Raw genomic sequence first — 14,213 nt, forward strand, 5'->3', positions numbered from 1 at the left:
AGTAATTTGTTTAAACATTCTGTTCTTTAGTGTTCATGTAACGCTATGGTGAAATAGTTTATCAAACTTGACAGTAATGCACAACTAAATTCCTTCTTCATTACAGATCCACAAATTAAATTCATTCATACAAACCACTGAAGCTTAAAGGTTCATTAATAGAGAGGGTCAGTCCCAACTTTCCCCTGGAAGCCACAACATCCTTTTTTGGGGGCAGAGAGTATTAAGGAATAGTTTGGTCAATATCATCCAGCAGGCTTTCAAAAACTTGCTCTCCGAATGGAACGTTGGTAAGGCGTATCAATATTAATGGCGTAATACTGAGACCTCATTATGCTGAAGGTCATGGCGGGATGTGGATTTAGAGAGGAGGAAGATAAACGAAACTCTTCAACGTTTCTGGCAGAGAAAAAACATTTGGCTAGCTGCAGGACACCTCCTGAAGGCAGCATGTCATTCTCACTTACACACTTTCAAAAAAAAAAAAAAAAGTTCTCTCTCTTCCCTTTTCACATTTCTTGTTGGAAATATGTTAAATCATCCCTGTGACTTTTAGTGTGCGCAAACTGAATTCCCTCATTAAAATGCAAAAAGCAGTGCGGGTAAGTAATGATTTATGGCACCAAAGGGACTTTGTACACTGCAGATACAGACTGTATCTGAGCAGGTAGCTCAGCGCACGGAGGATGAGGTGCTCAGCGGCATTTTCCCAATGTCACGTAACAAGAAATCTCTTTAAACCCAGCGGCTGAGGATTATCTTGGTGTTGTCTTTCTCACATTTTAAGTCTTTACTTTTGTTTACCGTTTTGTGTTCACACCCTCTCACTCATCTCTCTGGGCATTAGAAAGCATGTTACCAGGTTGCATAAATTGTGTTAAGGCAAAATGAAACGAGAAGAGAGAAGTAAACTGCCCAAATGAACTCAAGCATACAAAAAAAAAACTGAATTCACTCTCTCCTTTAGAAATCCTCTGACAAAGACACACACAATCAGGACTGAATGGACCTTTTTCACAGCAGATCTTTTGATTTGACATAATGGGAAAAGCACAAGTGTCATTATTAACATGACCAAAGGCTTTCTTCTGTAACCCAGTAAGACATGGCGGTGAGGCAGGGAGCCAGAATGCACAATAGCAGGACCTTGAAATCAAAGCAGCTACATGGAAAAGAATCCATTTCATTATTTACACCTGTGCTTTTCCTCCTGTGACTCTGTGTACAAAAAGAAAAAATAGAAGAAAACTGCAGGAAACACATCTCGCCAAAGCAGAGATGTGATTTAAAACTGATAGAGATGAACGAAAGTGGGATATTACCAAACTTTCTTTCAAAGTATTATCCAAAAGCATGAGATGCAGTGACCGCTCACAGGGCCAGATGGTGAACTACTGCAGCTGATACCACAGGGGGCAGACCGCTGTCAATCGCTGTCAGCTGTATGCAAGTCAGCAAGTTAGTTGGCCGTTAACTGAAGAGACAGATTTGAATAAATCATTTCACTGATTTAAACAGTGAGGGGGGGGCTTGTTGTGTGTTCACAGAGCTGGAGCCAGGGGGACCCCCATGTTCAAAAACCAAACCAAAAAGAGTCCTCTTGAATGCCCCCGAGGCAGATAAAACACGATAAAGTGCCCTCTACAGTGGCCCATTGTGCGGGAAGAAAAAAAAAAAAAAGTGATAGAGTCCTCCGGGTATCCATCCAGTGGAGAAAACGTGATGCAAAGCACTAATGGATGCCCTTACATATTTTTTTTTTTCCACCTCTGCCCAACCACTGATCTCTGAAAGGGCTGAGTGTAAATTGTATTTTTTAATACCAGCTAACATCCTAGCTGAGCTTCAGCAGTGACACCAGGCAAGCTCCTTTTCAATGCCCGGGTTTGTAGAAGATAAACATGTTTCGCCAAATTCTTCATGCTTCAGTGTTTAATCTTGTCTTAACACACGCAGCCACCTGGGAACCTCATCTAATAAAACACAGTGTAAAATGAAAGCTAACCTCCTTCCTCATTTAAATAAGGAACATCTGATCAAAGAATAAGTAAAGACGATGAATCAGAGCAAACATTCAAAGCTAACTATTCATACATTTTTGGATACTTGTACACAGGAAGCAGAGCCACAGTACAGGCACATATTGAACATAGATGATATATCTATGTGTGTGTGTGTGTGTGTGTATGCGTGTGTGTTTTGTGTTGATAGGGGATCAGAGGTGATGCAATCACCTTTGCCTGGGTGTGCAAGCCCCAAACACTCATCGTGCCCCACACGCAGCTGACTGGCTGATGTAACCCGTGCGCTCCTGCGGTTGCTTGGAGCTCCAGCAGTACAGTCCTCCGAATGATGCATCGAGCTGCATTTACATCAGGCCACCGTATCAGCCAAGTCTCCCAAACGAACACATTTTGCCTGAATATTGGTCATCTGTTTTACCGGAGCTGCCTCAGCACGGCTCATCACACACGCATCGCTGTGGATGATGTTGGTTTATGTTTTTCATCATAGCTGAATATTTTTCATCGCAGCTGAATGCAGAGCAGGGTCAGAGCTCAGAGGAATGTTCGCTCTCTGCACAGGACGCATCACTGTGTCCTCAGAGCGTCCGAGCAGGGATCCAACCTGCTGCTAACAGGCTTAAATACTGACACGCTCTCCTGCATGGTCCAAGGGAAGATGTGTGGTCCTTTGTATGATTATTACAGAGGAACGGAGCATCATCTAGCAGAAGTATAACCCACAAATTTAACATAACTTCAATATGATTATAACCTTTTAATTGTCACCTGAAATCATTCATAAACCTACTGAGAAAGCACATACTCGTACAGCTCCTGTGCATTAATTCAAAGTTTCTCTTCCCGCTGTTTAAAGCCTGTTTGGACACATCTATGAAAAACACTGTTTAAATGTTAACAGTTACCAACGGCTGAACCCCAGCTAGCCTATCACCTCAGCATGAACACAGCACATACTCTGAATGGAGAAGGGACGGAAAAGTGCGAGAGAGACATTACCATCGGAGGGCGATCTTGATGGGCGTGGTGAGGCAGGAGGTGAAGAGGTCGGCCGGGAGGTCGGGGTTCATGGGCAGCAGCTCGCTGGCCTCGCAGGCAGCCAGCTGGATGCAGTTCTTCATGGAGGGCGGCAGGGGCATCTGAGCGAGCGGGTGGCTGGGATTGATGGCCGCCACCTGAACACACAAAGACATGACACTGCTTGTTTACCTTCAATCGGCCGCAATGAGCACCTGAGCCACACCCAGGAATATGGAAACGGAACTAAAATTTGTTGGTGTAACAGAACAATTAGATCTAAAATATCAAGCACAGAAAGCGACGTCTGGGTGTCAGGCCCGAAACACTGAATTACTGAGCTGCTGCACAACCCGACCTATCTGAGGAAATGACTGATGGGCATTGGGACAGGAAGAGAAGATGAGCTGGGTGACACAACCGGACTTTAAAGAGGTGAAACTTGTTTGTGGCCAGTGCTTGTGTTTGTCAGACACAGCAGACGTGGAGAGACAAACCCATTTGCTGACACTTATTGAAAAAAAAAAAAAAAAGCAGAGTGAAGTGTTTCACCTAGATGGCGCTGACTGCCTGATGGGTTTCCTTGTTTGCTCTGGTATTACAGCAGCTAGGATCGACCACTGTCACAGAGGGCGAAATCCTGGTATTGTGTCAGTGCTCGAAGGGCTTTAGGTTTAGACACAGCAGCAGAAGAGAGGTGAGGGGACGAGGGAAACAGACAGGATGATGAAGTTGAGACGAATACCAGATAAAACATGACATGAAAGGTCACAGACAGACAAAGAGAAGCAGCTCCAGACTGATATACAACTCTCATGCCCGACAAGATGGGACGCTGTGTTAAAGACACATATACACATAACCTCCATTGAAAACAGCACAGAGACAATATATTTAATGTTTGGCCTGATCAGCTTCATTATTTGTTGTAAATATATTCTGAATTTGATGCAGCAACATGTTTCAAACTATTTGGGACAGAAACAACTAAAGACTGGGAAAGATGTGGAATGCTGGAACATTCCACAGGTAAACAGGTTGCTTGGTAACAGGTGATAGTATCATGATTGGGTATGAAAGGAGCATCCTGGAAAGACTCAGTCGTTCACAGGCAAGGATGGAGAGAGGTTCACATGATTGTATAAAGGAGATTAGAGGATATTAAGAGATATACAGACAAAAGGAGGCACAGAGAATAAAGAGAAACTAGAAAAGAAGCAGAGCTCTTGTTTCTCGATAGCTGAAGCAAAAACAAGTCACAAGTCCAAGTGTGAGTTTGTGCAAATGTCCAGCGAAGCGACAGGTGAAGGCATTAGCACCCTGGTGCCGCCTACACAATCCTGCTCGAACTGTTGTCATTATTGTTGCAAGCTGTTTGTGCTCGACACATTTTTTCACCATCTCAGAACTCCAAGAAAACTTTTGTGCAAAGGGAAATCTACCATCCATTTCATCACTGTCAGCTCTCAGCAACAGACTTCACCGAGGCCAGAAAACTCATGTGCTCATGAGTGAGCTCATTCTCATTTAAAAAGCATCACATGTAGTACCAGCTGAACAATGCCCCTCATGTTCATCTTTATAAGCTGCTGTTTTGTGCGTAAAACGCTCAAAATGAGTTAAGAAGAGACAAAAAACCTCACTGAAAACTGAAAAAAATGAGCCAACGTTTGCTTCCGTTATGGGCAGCATGAGATGAGCAATAAAACTGATATTTTCATTTTGCTCTCCCTCTGTTGCATAAAAACAGGAAATTTGATTGCACAAGATACAAAAATTGAGGTTTGCCACCAAATAATTCCAAGCGAAACATTACAATTGACATACTGCATGAGACATTTTGAGAACGTAATGATTATGTGATACGCTATTGATCCCTGGGAGGACATTTCCCTCCTGCTTGCCCCCTTAGCAGGCGGCCTTCAGCGGCAACCAATCCTCCAGTCTCTTCTCAAAACAGAATTAGCGTGTTATGTCCACACTCTGGTACGCCTCACTCAATACGTGCACACGTGAAAAACGGAGGAACCTTGCATATGATGTAAAACTTTAATTAAATTTGGACCTCTTGACTATTTATGTGCTCATTGTGCTGTTGTACTGTTGATTTGTTTGCTGGGAGTTCAATATGGTTTCTGTCTTTTGCTGAGTAGACTTTAATGAGCTGTGGGTCTTAATGAAGGCAGCAATCCAAGACTTCCCTTCATCATCGCTGACTGCTTTGGGTTGCTGCTTTCACTTTGCAGCTCTACCTAATTTTAGTAAAGAATTAGGGAGGGAGATTATTATTAGTTTTACTATTATCGCTTCTTTTCTGAAAAAGTCTATTATTCCAAGAAACACTGCTTCCTGCTTCGTGTTTCTTGTCATTTTTAACTGACTCTGAGTCCGTTTTGAGTTCACACACAGTGTGAATGTCAAACAATTTCACTGTCAGGAAGGGACGTTCCTGCCAAAACAAGTGATCAGTATCAGGGCCAATAAGGGCGTCTTTTAATGGATCAGTATCAGCTTAAGTAAAGCCAATCAAATGCTGATCCTTCTTTACTTTGATGTGTTTTGCTCACCTCCACCTGCTACTTTTGATGAAAGCCAGGCTCTACGCTGCGAGTACTTCAGTGAACATCCACGTAAAAAGCAGTGGCACTGACTCAGACGTCAGACATCCAATATCGTCCGGCACTAAAAGCTCCTGAACTGATTCATTTGTTTCTCTCTTTCTTATTAGCAAAGATCAGTGCAGCAAACATTGAGGCAGCAGCTTCTCCTTTTCAGCCGGCGCTGATCCTCGCTTGGATCAGACTTGGCTGGCTGACAGACATCGGCAGCGGCAGGTCAGATCGGCGGTCGCTAATTCTGTGAGCAACCTGATGACAGGATGACATGAAACATTGCGGTTGTGGGTTTTGTGTTTCCACTCAATGTTTCTGATGTTCCAGCAACTCCAACACAGTGATACGTCTCTCTAGTGGATCGTTGCACATGAATTTCAGAGGTGGCATTCTTTGTTTCTCATCATATCAGCGTTATTTTAAACATACTGGATATTCCAATACATCAGAAACATAATCAATCACAAAGTAAGTAAATACAAGGATATGACCGGACTCGGTATCAGTAGTATTAAAGGACTCTGTTCAGGAACTTGATTGAGAGAACTGTCAGGGCTCTTTCTAAAGGTCACCTCACCTGCAAAAAGTCTGAGAAATTATTATGTGACCTTCAGTAGTGCAAAAGGCTTCGGGTTTGTCAGGAAGAAGGAACTGAGGTGCCATATCACAAGATGAAGGCCACGTACTTAACGAGGCAATTATTAACAGCACTATTGATCAGAGGTGAGGCACACCGGGACATGTCGGATGCAGCTTGTCGGGTGACAGCCATCTATAGATTGATCGCATCATACGTTGGCTTTCCAGTAATTAGTCAGCATGTCAGTGTAAAGAAAAGACAACCCTGAGTGGGAGGTGTGTGGGAAAACTCACAGGAGAGCAGACAGTGCTGCTGCTCAAACACTGGGCTGCTGGCTAATCACCAGCTGGACACGTTTTACCCACTAGCCGTGGTGGCAGTAGCTCAGTCTGTGGGGACTTGGCTTGGGAACCAGAAGGTGGTCAGAGCTGGAACAGAGCGTGAGCCTTGTGCAAGGCACCGAATCGCTAACTGCTCGTGGTGCCTGACTACGTGGCAGCTCCCTCGCTCTGACATCTCTCCACACATTAATGCATGTGCACAGGGGCTGTTTGAGCATGTGTGTCATTTCAGTATGCCCTCCTCTTCTTGCTCTGCTGGCAGTGTAATACCGAAGCACTTATCTTCAGCCTTCTCTGTCCCACAGTTTGGCAACAGCTGCATGAGGACTCGACATGTGACCCACCATTTGGGGAATAATTTAATTTATTTGATTTTATTGACTTTGGTTTTGTCTGCTCTTTGAACAAATCCCTGTTACAACTCTTGGCATATTATTTGAGCTGGTAAGCATCCAGTTCCAATGCAGAAGCAGTTTTCAATACGCAGTCCTATCAATGACGCACCTTCCAACAGTTCAAATGTGCCAATTTCAGTTTAATTGAAACATTTGTGAGGATGAATAAATCGGCTTTGATCACATGTTACAAACCTGGCCCTGCTCACTGTAGATACAATAACTGTGTGTGTGTATAAACTGCAAACTGTTACTGTAGGACCTCTTGAAGAGACGTAGACACCCCTAACAGCTGTTTACTGCAGCGGAAAATGTTGCATCAAGTGCTAAAACTCTTTTTGTGTTGGCAAACACTTTGGGGGCTACAGGCACGAAGGCTGAGCAGGAGGAGGGTGGGAGAAAGCTTCAGAGTGCCTGGCAGAGAGTGTTAAACACACTCAAAGTCCTGTCATATAAGCATGGTTAGACATGTAGCCTAAGAACATACACAGAACCCACCCAACAGCTTAAACTCGAGCCTAAACACAGCAGTAACACACCGGGGGTCCTGAATGTAAACTACCCCCTCTGCCTCCCAGCTCGCTGTCTGCTTTACCACAGCATCTGATGCAAGGTGGGGTAAACCCACACGACCCGAGGCGAGCACGAAGGAGACGTGCTAGTCTCTCTGCACCCAGAGGGTGAACAGAGTCAATTTTAGAGAATGAGACAAGAAAACAAAGACAACAAATGATTGAGCAGGCTGCCTGGGAAACAAAACAAGAAAATATGTCATTCCTCCTGTGGGCTTTGAAAAAAATCCCTTGAAAAAAGCAGCAAAGAAAAGTCAAGAAAGCGTCTGAATTCTATTCATAAAATTGCCGTGACCTGATTCAAACGTTCAAGTCGGTCTTCAGTTAAGCTAATCAAACTGCAAAAAAGGCTTGTGATGAGGCACTGTAGATTTATGTAATGCCTCCCTCCTCCTGTATATACTGCATTGCCTTCCTGCTCTCTACTAGTCCAATAACTCATTAGCTGACTCCATAATATGTGCTGGAAGAGAGGCGGCAGCCGCTGAAGCTCAGATCTCACTATTTACAGAACAGCTCTTTAAGGAGATCTGCAAACACACATGAATAAATCATGATATTAAAAATACAGAAGAATAGTCTTAATTAATGGGGGGGGTGGGGGGTGGGGGGGTGATAACGTATGTAATTCTGCATGTCTTTTTTCCATCAACATGCATATTTCATTTCTTTTTGAAATGCTTGCAGGCGTGAGTGGGAGCCTGACTGTTGCCGTGCGGATGGATCCGTGCCAATCTTCTTGTAACATAATTCCTCTTCTCTGCCTCTAATGAGGAAAATGTCGACTCGCGAGCACAGACAGACATCACAAACAAAGCGGCGTGTTTCTAAAGCCTCTTGTTGTGTCAACCTAAGAAGAACATTGTCTCCTGAAAATTTGGAGAAAGCGTGCGACGGCGTGCCGCAGTAATCCTAATGGTAAATACGACAACACTGCCAGCGGAGGCTGATTAATGCCAAGCATCCACTGTAATTATCACATTAGCATATTGTAATCTCACAAATTACCATGAAAATCACCATGACAGCTTTCTTTTCTCTCTCTTCCACCGGGGATATCAGGCTACAATTTCATTGCTGAGAATTGCTGTTTTTAAGAAGTCACACTAATTTATAAGGCTAATCCTCTGAGACCAATCACAGCAGAGGGGCGTAGTCATGCACGTGCATGCAGGGCCACCAGACGCAACTCTAGTCAAGAAATACATTTCATAGATGCACAGTGCATTAATTATTCATTCAAATGGTAGAAGGAGCCTGTGGAGGTTTCAAGTGAGCATCCTGGAAATGCTAGCAACACAAATACCTACCCCACAACACACATACATACAGACACACAGACAGACAGACAGATAGACGGACGCACACACACACCAAGCTCTCACAGCTTGCTGCTGTGCGTGCTGCAGGGTATATACACACACCCCTCTTTCTGCCCCGCAGCTAATGCAGTGAGCATGTTTGCTGAGTGCATGCAGGAAGTGATGAGATATTTAAAAGGAAGCAGGTGGCCCTATAATAGAGCACTCAGAGCAGACACCCACACACACCCACAGACACTGACTGACTGATAGACTGCAGGAGGAGGCTGATATGGTGCCGTGGAGGAGTGATAAAACACCTCCCCCTTTCAAATCTTCCCTTCAGCCGCTTTCCTTCATGCTCTTGTCTTCCTCTGCATCACTGCCTCTTCAAATAATACAGTCCCTGCTGAGATCAGGCCTGTTGTGCCATGTCAAATGGGTGCATCGTGCATGTGTCAACAGGGCGCATTTAAAAATGGCTGCCAAAGCACGTGTGTGTGTTTGTGCGTGTCGTCAGTGCACGCTTCCTCTCGGGGGTACCCATGTGCATGCGCAGAGTGTCGCGACAGTGTGTGGGCGACGCGGGGGGCTCCCCGCGTGGATCATTTCCTGCATGATTAAAAAGTCTCTGGAAGTCGTCGCCTCTCTCCCTCATCTTCCATTAGCCCTCCCCGCTAAACGCTTCCTGTGTGAGTGATTGAGGAGGCCAAGCACTCAGGTGGAAAAGTCAGATTGCTTAGGGACATTACGCAATTTCCCCCACTAACAGGGGGACTTCCTCCGTTTATTCTCCTCTGAAACCCCGAGGCTACCATCTTTAAATAAATACATTTTGAGCAGCCATGCAGCTAATACCTTTGGAGTGCACAGTGTGCCCTGCTTTGAAAGAGCAAAATATTGGCTCTAAAAATGACTGATCAAATGTTTGTACATTCTTGCATCAGGCACACAGCATCTCTAAGCTTACGTCAACCATCGCCACTTCACTAGCTTTACGGGCATTAAAGCTAAGGTTTGGCTAGAATTTCACTCAACTAACAACAGAAGGCTGGAGCTAAAACTCATCCTGGCTGCAGCCTTGGGAGAACCCCCAGTGGCCCATTACTCAGTAACCCTTGTACGATCTAGCTACAAGACCGGGTCGTTTGTGCTCCCCTGACCTCCCGTCCCCCAGCCTCCTCGCTACTTCTACTCCACCGAAAGCCTACCGTGCTCACATTTTTGGCAAAAGAGGTTGGAGGGTCAGTTCACTGTCAATATGCAGTCCGAAAATCCAAAGTAAAAGCTTTCAGTATATTTGCTTTTCAAAACTGTCAAACAAACAACAGAAAGTATAGTTCCAGGTACGTTCATTTGACCCGGGCTGTTATTGTGTTTTGCCACCACAGGACAGAAGCAGACAACGCTCTCAACAGCAGAGTTGTTGTACCAGCAGTTTTACACCTGAACATCTGGACCTCTGGACCTGTAGTTCTACTCCAGCTTGCACCGCCTATAGTCAAGAGAACCAACACCAGTGCAGACATGCTGCTGCTGCTGTGAGCCACCTAGAGTTACAGAAAGTCATTTCTGCTGCAGGAATGAGGGTTACACCTGATGTGTTTTTGTTTTTTTCACAGCTGCTTTGTTTTTGTTGGTACGTCTATATTTCTTGCTTTGCTAACAGAAAAGTAGCTTAGTTCTTCTGATTCATAAAACCAAAAAAATAAATCTTTGTGATATTTAGCAAAGTCAGAAGAGTGACTTTAGCCCTGACGGCGCAGCCCTGCCATGACCTCCACAAACTTGAACAGGAACGAGCGGGGAGGCAGAGGGTGGAGAGACACATGTGATGAGTTCTGTCAAACACTGCGGCAACTCAGCAGTTTAGCTGCTGCCTTCACCTTTACTTCAACGGGAAACGCAGCGTTCACAGCGGCTCCTCTTCGCTCTCGCTCTACCTCCCATCTCTCCGCTCCGTACTGTTCATCCTGTACCTTTCTCTCTCTCTCGCTCTCGTTTTCCAGCTAATCTACAGTCTGGCTGAAAGTTCTCCATGAATAATTGAGATGAATGACAGCCCCATCTCATTAGGGATTCACATAACATGCCGTAGCCGGGAGAGAAAAAAAACGTAATAAAAAGATGAAGCGGTGAAAGGACTGGGGCTGGTAGCGCTGTGTATCTGAGCGAATCAGTGAGTGTGTATGTGTGTGTGTTTGGGGGGGGTGGTGGTGTGGTTGTACTCCTTGGACCAAACTCATGATTCATAGCCAGATGCCCATTTGATTGGCTGGATCACAGCGCTGAGGACATCCTGGATTTTTCAGAGAGATGATTAAAGAGGAGAATCGTGAGCCAACACTCGGTGACACCACTTAAGTTCACCTTGTAAATACAGTATATATATGAGTGTGTGTGTGTGTGCATATGACAGATCACCCACTTTGCCACTAATAACTCGTAAATACCGGCGGTTCATTTCGCCCTGTTTGCCTGCACACCAACTGTGTGTGTGTTTGTATGACAACCCTACACCTAATTCATGCCTGCTATGTTGTGACACGCAGTAAACCATTTGTGTGTTTGTCTGCACGGCCGCCCACCTCCAGCTCCTGCTCTCTCTGCAGGGCGAACTGTTTAAACGACTTGACAATGATTCCCGCGTTGGAGCAGTCGTAGACGAAAATGGACGGGCTCCCCATCCACGTCTGCAGGTCGTAGATGGACAGCGGGATGTACTGGGTGTAGTTCTAAAAGAGAGAGATGAGAAAGGAGACGTCAGAGCGGGGAAAGAGAGAGACGGGGCATCATGTTATTGCTGACAACTCACTTTTATAGATTTGTGTTTAATTATTAACCCGTCATCTGTTTGATGAAGAGTGTGAGTGGAGCAGAGGGGGGAAGAAACCGTTGAAAAGAGAAAATTATAATGAGGGAGAGTGGGGGAGACAGAAAAATGAGGATGATGGGAACACAGAAAGAGGTAATAAATCTCATAACCATGGTGCTATAAAGGTGTCATGCCCTATATTTAATGGAAAATTTGGTTCTACACCTCTTCCCCTGACACAGCTTCAACACAAAATCCCCACTGATGGCCTGTTTCAGCAGCCAGTGACACAGCATCTTCATTTTACAGGAAGAGGAAGAAGTATAAGGAGTAATATGTGGAGGAAGAGGAAGGAGAACAGCGGAGAGAAGAGGACATAAGACCCGAGGGTGTGCTGGGGACGTGGAGGCAACAGCTAAGCCCAGACAGCAGCGGTGCATCATTATGAGTGGGTGCTTACTTATAGGACAAGCTGGAGAACAACTCGAGGATTTTAAGTCCGATTCAAAATCAGTGAGTGTGCATGACAGTGGGGCTCCACCCTAACATTAAGCGTTAAGTCATTTGGTACTTTCTGGCCACTTTTCTTGATGCCCAGGCCCCTTTTGATGGGGTCCCTTTGTTTACTCCATTTCAACAATTTCAACTGCAAGAATGTCAGCCCACCTTTCTCTAAATTATTGAATTCTTCTATATGGCTTAATTTCATTTACATCACCATTTATTTATCACTGCATTGAATACCAGAAGTCCACATACAGTTTAACAGCTTTTGGTGTTTCAGCACTGTGATTAACTGTTTTCTTTCTCCTCTTATTTATTTTGCCTGCATGCTGTAGGGGTGGGTGGTATACAGGTTTCATCATTGTCACTGGTGTCACGCTCTGCCTTGACCACCCAAAAGGTTTTAGCTACAATAACATGCAGGTAGAGGGCTGCGCACGCACTCATAGAACTGGAGTTATACCCAGTAACTAATATTTTCCTCACTGAAGTGCCAACTCCTGTAACACACAGGCATGGAAGGAACCACTTACTCTGTTGCCGGCTGCAAGAACCAACACAGGAGTCTTCATCTAATCCCAACATCTGAGTAATTGAAGACCCAGTGGATTTTATGGGAAGTGTCCCCACAACGACAACTGGAAAACTCCTGGGCCCTAAACATTATACTTTAGACTGTTGGAGTATTTAATACTGAGAGACAGGGTACTCAACTCTATTAGTAACAGAGAGTTAAAGGGCTGACAGTGTCCTCTCTCATGTATTGGGGTTCCAGGAAATCACAGCCCACCACTGAAAAGTGACTGATTACATCACAAATAGTCTCGAGGTTCAAGTAAAGAGAACTTCACTGCTGAACAGTCTTGACAGGGTGTCTGGGAAGATGCCTTTGCCTATGTCGGTTTGCACGCGGGAGTGTGAGGTGAAATAAATGTAAGAAGAATACAACGCAAACAAATGATAAACAGTGTACTGTAAAGGACTCACTGCTATGTACAGCACTGACACACAGTGGAATTAGGACAGAAACACTTATTTATCAAAGTAGTCACAATTCAACAATAAATTTCCAGCTGTGTGCCTTACATATGATATTGAGTGTTTGGGTGAATTAGAAATACAGCCAATGCTAACAGTGTGTAATGTGCTTAGATCAAATGTGAACATATCAATACAACGAGCTTTGATATATGAAATGATTGAAAGGACACACTGAATGTAGTACAATTACGCACAAGCTCTGCACAGGTGAAAGCCAACGTCACATACATTGAGCTGCCCTTCGCTGGCAACTGGCAGCATTGAATAAGAAAGGAGCAAGTGGTCCTCATCGCAAACAAGGACTCACAGTTCTTAAAGCACTTACAGTTCAATGGACGCACACAAAAGCAAAGGCCAAGGCAGGAACACCCATATTAGAACTCAACTCGTTGCTGGAATTGTCCGAATAGTCAAAGAAGTACCAGCCTTTCAACAATTAGTTCGTGTTTTTCAGCAATGCTGTTGCAATTTTGCTCGTTTTGCCCACTACCAGCCTTACTTCGCATCCTGATCTCCTCTTCCTGAATGTGCTGTTGATGTTCATGTATCTTGAACATGTTTCTCCATTTCTGAAGATGAACACTAATGCTCCAAATGAACGCAGGAAACACATGCAGGCCATGATGCACATGCGATTGGACAGTTGAAATTGTATCCGCGCTCTCTGGACGACTCTCTGTAAGGCTGTTAAGAGTATGTAATGAAAGTCATGTCCAATAAGATCCAAGATTAATAAAGTCACATAGCCCACCCTAGAGGGACACAGTGGGAAAGGCAGGGCATAGATATTGTCGGGACTAATTACTTTTGCGCTTATTTTCGTTCTTTAAGAGTACATACTGCAGCTTATATGATAGTTTATATGATAGCATTAAGCCTTCAGTGACTGCGTGGATTAATTACATGTCCCATGAATCGCCGAATGACCTCCACAGCTCAATAAATGCAATTGACATGTAACAAATGGGGTTTATTCATGTGAGCAGAACTGGACTACAGCAGTGTCTATAC

At 44.5% G+C, this 14,213-nt stretch overlaps 1 protein-coding gene across 5 annotated transcripts in view; it reads right to left on the reverse strand.

Moving 5' to 3' along the window:
- Positions 1–14,213, reverse strand: part of rptor (regulatory associated protein of MTOR, complex 1) — a 162,616-nt gene that overhangs the window by 88,655 nt on the left and 59,748 nt on the right. For all 5 annotated transcript variants that reach the window (XM_076727982.1, XM_076727986.1, XM_076727987.1 and 2 more), the window contains exons 6-7: positions 11,431–11,577; positions 3,024–3,199 (exon numbers count right to left, since the gene is read on the reverse strand). In XM_076727982.1, coding sequence (XP_076584097.1) covers positions 3,024–3,199; positions 11,431–11,577 — 323 coding nt within the window. The remainder of the gene's footprint in view (positions 1–3,023; positions 3,200–11,430; positions 11,578–14,213) is intronic.

Source organism: Chaetodon auriga, chromosome 4 (genome assembly GCF_051107435.1).
Source record: "Chaetodon auriga isolate fChaAug3 chromosome 4, fChaAug3.hap1, whole genome shotgun sequence".
In the NCBI taxonomy this organism is placed as follows: domain Eukaryota; kingdom Metazoa; phylum Chordata; class Actinopteri; order Chaetodontiformes; family Chaetodontidae; genus Chaetodon; species Chaetodon auriga.